Raw genomic sequence first — 4,328 nt, 5'->3', positions numbered from 1 at the left:
AAAAAAAAAAAAAAAAGAGAGAGAGGATAAATTGGGCAGAGTGGGGCACTCCTGTAATCTCAGCACTCTGGAGTTGAGGCAGAAGGATTGTGAGTTTGAAGCCAGATTAGACTACACAGAAATATCCCGTCAAAGACAAAGAGAGACTGGAGAATGATGTCAGGATCCTTTTTCTTACTAGGAAACATGGCTACAGGCCCAGTGGCAGGGATTTTCAGCATCCCCCTTTCCTGTGAAAGAGTCTGCTGGGTATGAATGAGACAGAGGGGTGGAAACTCTTCTTTGGACCATGATAAATCTGTAATATCCAGGGGCACAGAGATATTGTCCCTGTGAGATTTTCCTGAAGTGCTAACCAAAGGCCTATCCACCTCGGCACATCTTACTCAGAAAACCCAAGGCCCAAAGCCCTCTCTTAGTTTGAACGCTAGAAGTCTGAGACTCGGTGTTACAAAGTGATGGCTGCAGCCAGACGGGAGGAATAAGTGCTCGTCTCGCATGGCACAGCAGCACGACTGCAGCTTCTAGCGATTTCTTACGTATTTCATGAAGAGCTCCAAGGCGGTTTGAAGGTTCGCAACACAAAGAATACCACATGTGAAGGCTATGGAAACCCTAATTACCCTGTTTTGATCATTAGCTGCTGTACACACGTGTTGAATTGCCTGTTACACGATGACCCATACATTGCGCTATTTTTAAAAGACCAATATTTTGTAGAGCAATAAAACCGCATCCAGTTAATGTCTCTTTCCCTCCCCTCTGATTTATAGGAAGTACATTTGAAGAACGCAAGTAGGGGGAGTTCAGGAAACAAGAACTACAGGATGTAGGAAGACCCTGCTGGACCTGAAGGAGGACTTGTCACCGCAGCGTCCACTGCTCCGAGCGAGTCGCCTGTTAAGACATTGGAACGCCTCCCGAAAAATAAGTTTTATAATGTTTCAAAGATGGGCATTTCCCCCCAGTGAAATATACAAGTAAACATTCCAACATTGTCTTTAGGAGTGATGGTTAAAAGCTTTGCACTTGCAAAAAACAAAACAAAACAGTCTTGCAGCTGGTAGGCGCCTGGTGATTCTTTATCAGTAATGATCTATAGAGGGAAAAAAAGTATCGATCTTAGTCCCTGCCTCACAAGAACCACAGGGCACAGTGTCACACAGATCCAGCTGCACTAAATTCCTCTCTAAATCTTGGCTGCTGGAACGAGTTCAGCAATCAATCTAGGTGGTTTCTGAATTGTTTTCTTATTTGCACTCCCTCTGCATCACACAGACTGTTGGTCTTCCGTGTCTAATAATCCTCACCCATCTCCACAGCCCCTTCCTAACATTGGTAGGTTGGCAAGTTTGGCCTCCCCAGAAGCACTACCTAGTAGGCAAGTCACCCACGAATCTTTCATCCACAAGACTATGTGTAGCATTTGTACCAAATACAGGTTGATGCACTTATTTTAGACACAAAGCTTTCATTTTCCCATTTATTTTCACACAAAAAAATTTTTTTTCAGGCAAAATAGTTACAACTTCGAGGCCAATCATTTTTAGGTGTATGTTCCAAACAGAGAAAGTCTCTTACACCCTCAATGCTCCCTTCAAAGGATGAGTTAGTGTGCAACTGGGTTATCCTTCCCACTTTATTTTTTCCATATAAAGCACTATGTAAATTTAGTGTATCAGTAATACAGGATATCAAACCATAGGTAAAACTCTTTTTTTTTTTTTTTTTTAGTACAATGGTGCTATTTTGTAGTTTGTTATATGAAAGAGCCTGGCCAAAACGGTAAAAGGTGAAAGCAAGGCAGGAGGGAAGCCTGGAGCCAAAGATGGCGCAGGGGGGAGGAGGGGGAGACAGTCCCATCTCTTGGGGAAGAGCACAGACTACCCAAGTACCCTTCTGGGGAGCTTTAGATGCGGGAGTCCACTGACCAGGCCTGAACCAGCAAGCCACAGGAAGCTGTGGAATGCAAAGACTAAGAAGCCCAGGAATTTTAAGACCTGGTTTCTTTTTCTCACTGAAGAAACAAATACCTACTGGCTCTGCCACGGACTCACCGCTGCGGGACCTTGGGCAAGTCCTTTACCTCTCTGCCTGTTTCCTCATCCGAAAAATCGGGGCAATAGTCATCTACCTACCTCAAATGGGTGGTATGAGGATTAACAAGATAACGCTTCAATCTTTATCCGGCTTTCCATGAGCCTCGGAAATGCCGGGACGCGAGGAATTCTACCAACGACCCCCCCACAGCTGGAGACTTAACAGTGATCCCCACAGCCCAGTTCCCACCCAACCAACCAACAGGGCTTTAGAGGCTAACAGCTCCATCTCTTTCAATACACTTTGCAAAATGTCAGAAACGTTGGATTTAATGTTTGGTTTTGAATTCTACCTTTGAACCTAGGAATAGAAAGCTAAGTGAAAAGAGAGAAAGGAAAAGTAAAACAAGTAGAGAAACAAAATGTTTTCCACCAGGCAAAGGGAAATTGATTACTGTTAGCTCACTGATTCTTCCAGAAAGTTACAGTCAGTCTAGTAACACCTCTTTTAATCTTATAAAGCACACTCTATCCATTTTGAAAAAAGACATTTTCCTTCTCTTTAAACAATATAAGAAAAATGGCTCAAAATTTTAAATATTGAAACAATATCTAATAAAAAAGTCACAAATAAAATTTCCTTCATTTTCTTATCCTTGGTTGTATACAAATATATATATATATTTTTTAATTTTGTTAAAATATGCTAAGTAGAGTTGCTAGTTGAGAGGCAAAAATTTTGATCTCAACCTTGAAATTTCCCCTCCTGTTTGTCCAGCTCTCGCGGCTGGGTTTTAGACGTTTAACCATAACCATTGGCGCCCAAAAATGTCGGCATGAGGACCAGGCCATCCATGAGATCCTAGAAACTGCTTCCAGTCTCTGGATCAAAATTTCTTTATAGAACAATGAATCATCCAGCATTCAGATCTTTCATTTGCCTTAGACCTTTTGGTAAAAAACTCAGCAGGTTGGATAACCTCGCACAAACTGTGTGCTCTCTACTGTTTCAAGTGTACATGAGAAACAGAAAAGATGTGGTCTGTGCTCATCTTCCCCTGGCTCATCTCACGGTTCAGAGGCCAGGAAGAGAATACAGCTTTGCTGGCTCTGGCAGAGGGGAAGGTGCTGTTCAGGGGAGCCTGCCTGGCCTGTCCCTTCCACAGCCCGGGCCGCTCTGTCCCCAGGGCTCTTGGAGCAGTGCCGCTTGGCAACTCTGCAGGGTTCTGACCGCTTGGGAGATGGGGAGAAGAAACGGGAGGGATCCCCCCACCCGGCTCGTACTCCAGACTGTGGGCTCTGCAGAACCACGTGCTGGCCTCCTCCCCAAGATGACACCTGGGACTTTTACTTCTGGTTCCTAGTGTGCACCTTTTACAACTGCCAACTCCCAAAACACTCTACCGGGAGTCCTCTGCAGATTTCTGGGGTTCCTGCCATGGTTGGATGTGGTCATTTTAAGAGTGTCTATGACTTATACTGTTCATTTAATTCTAAGAACAGTCAGAAACTTCCAATGAGAAAAGCTTAAATATACAATGCCTTGTCATTTTTTTGACTTTTTCCAACACATAATCCTCTCCAATGGAATTGTAAATCAGCTAATAAAAAATTAATTGTACTGGCTATGTATGGTGGCTTAAGCCTGTAATCCCAGCACACTGGGAGGCTAACTCAGGAGGATCATGAGTTCAAGTCCAGCCTGGGCAACAAAGCAACTTAGTGAGACCCTTTCTCAATCAATCAATCAACTAGCCCAACATTTTACTCCCAAGTGAATTAACACTAGAAGATTAAATCAATGTAAAACCTGGGGGCCAACTGATTTCTGTGTACTGCAGTAGAGTGGACGGGAATTAATCAGAGGAAGGGAGCACCTAAAGTTTCACAACTCAAAATCTTATAACCTTCCCTATGAAGGCAGATTGCTTTAGCATCTAGAAATGTGGTAACTAGAAGATGTTTGTGTCAGAATTGTAAATATTGGTAAGAATGAACTTTCAGCTAATAGGCTTTTTTCCAATTTAACGGACATTACTCCATGCCTAGGTTAGATTTTGGTTCTTCTTCCCCAAATACTACAAATTACTATTTAAACATTTTTAGATGAAGCAGTTCCACTGAAAACGTTAATTCAGCTCTGTGTCAGATTCCAGCCTTTTAGGGTGAAAGAAAAACCCAATACCACTCTATTACCCCCCCACACACACACACACCGTCCAACCAAATATTGAGAAACCCCTTCCTTGAAAGTTTTATTAAAAACGAAAAACCAGAAAAGCCTGTCTG

The 4,328-nt window shown here is 43.0% G+C and overlaps 1 protein-coding gene across 2 annotated transcripts in view; it reads left to right on the top strand.

The window, feature by feature from the left end:
* Positions 1–2,407, top strand: part of Igf1 (insulin like growth factor 1) — a 67,943-nt gene extending 65,536 nt beyond the window's left edge. For both annotated transcript variants that reach the window (XM_010631349.3, XM_019208528.2), the window contains exon 4: positions 774–2,407. In XM_010631349.3, coding sequence (XP_010629651.1) covers positions 774–833 — 60 coding nt within the window. In that variant the 3' untranslated portion in view covers positions 834–2,407. The remainder of the gene's footprint in view (positions 1–773) is intronic.
* The last annotated feature ends 1,921 nt before the right edge of the window (positions 2,408–4,328 follow it).

Source organism: Fukomys damarensis, unplaced genomic scaffold (assembly GCF_012274545.1).
Source record: "Fukomys damarensis isolate Sample0158 unplaced genomic scaffold, DMR_v1.0_HiC HiC_scaffold_15, whole genome shotgun sequence".
In the NCBI taxonomy this organism is placed as follows: domain Eukaryota; kingdom Metazoa; phylum Chordata; class Mammalia; order Rodentia; family Bathyergidae; genus Fukomys; species Fukomys damarensis.
This window is presented reverse-complemented; position numbering and strand designations above follow the sequence as displayed.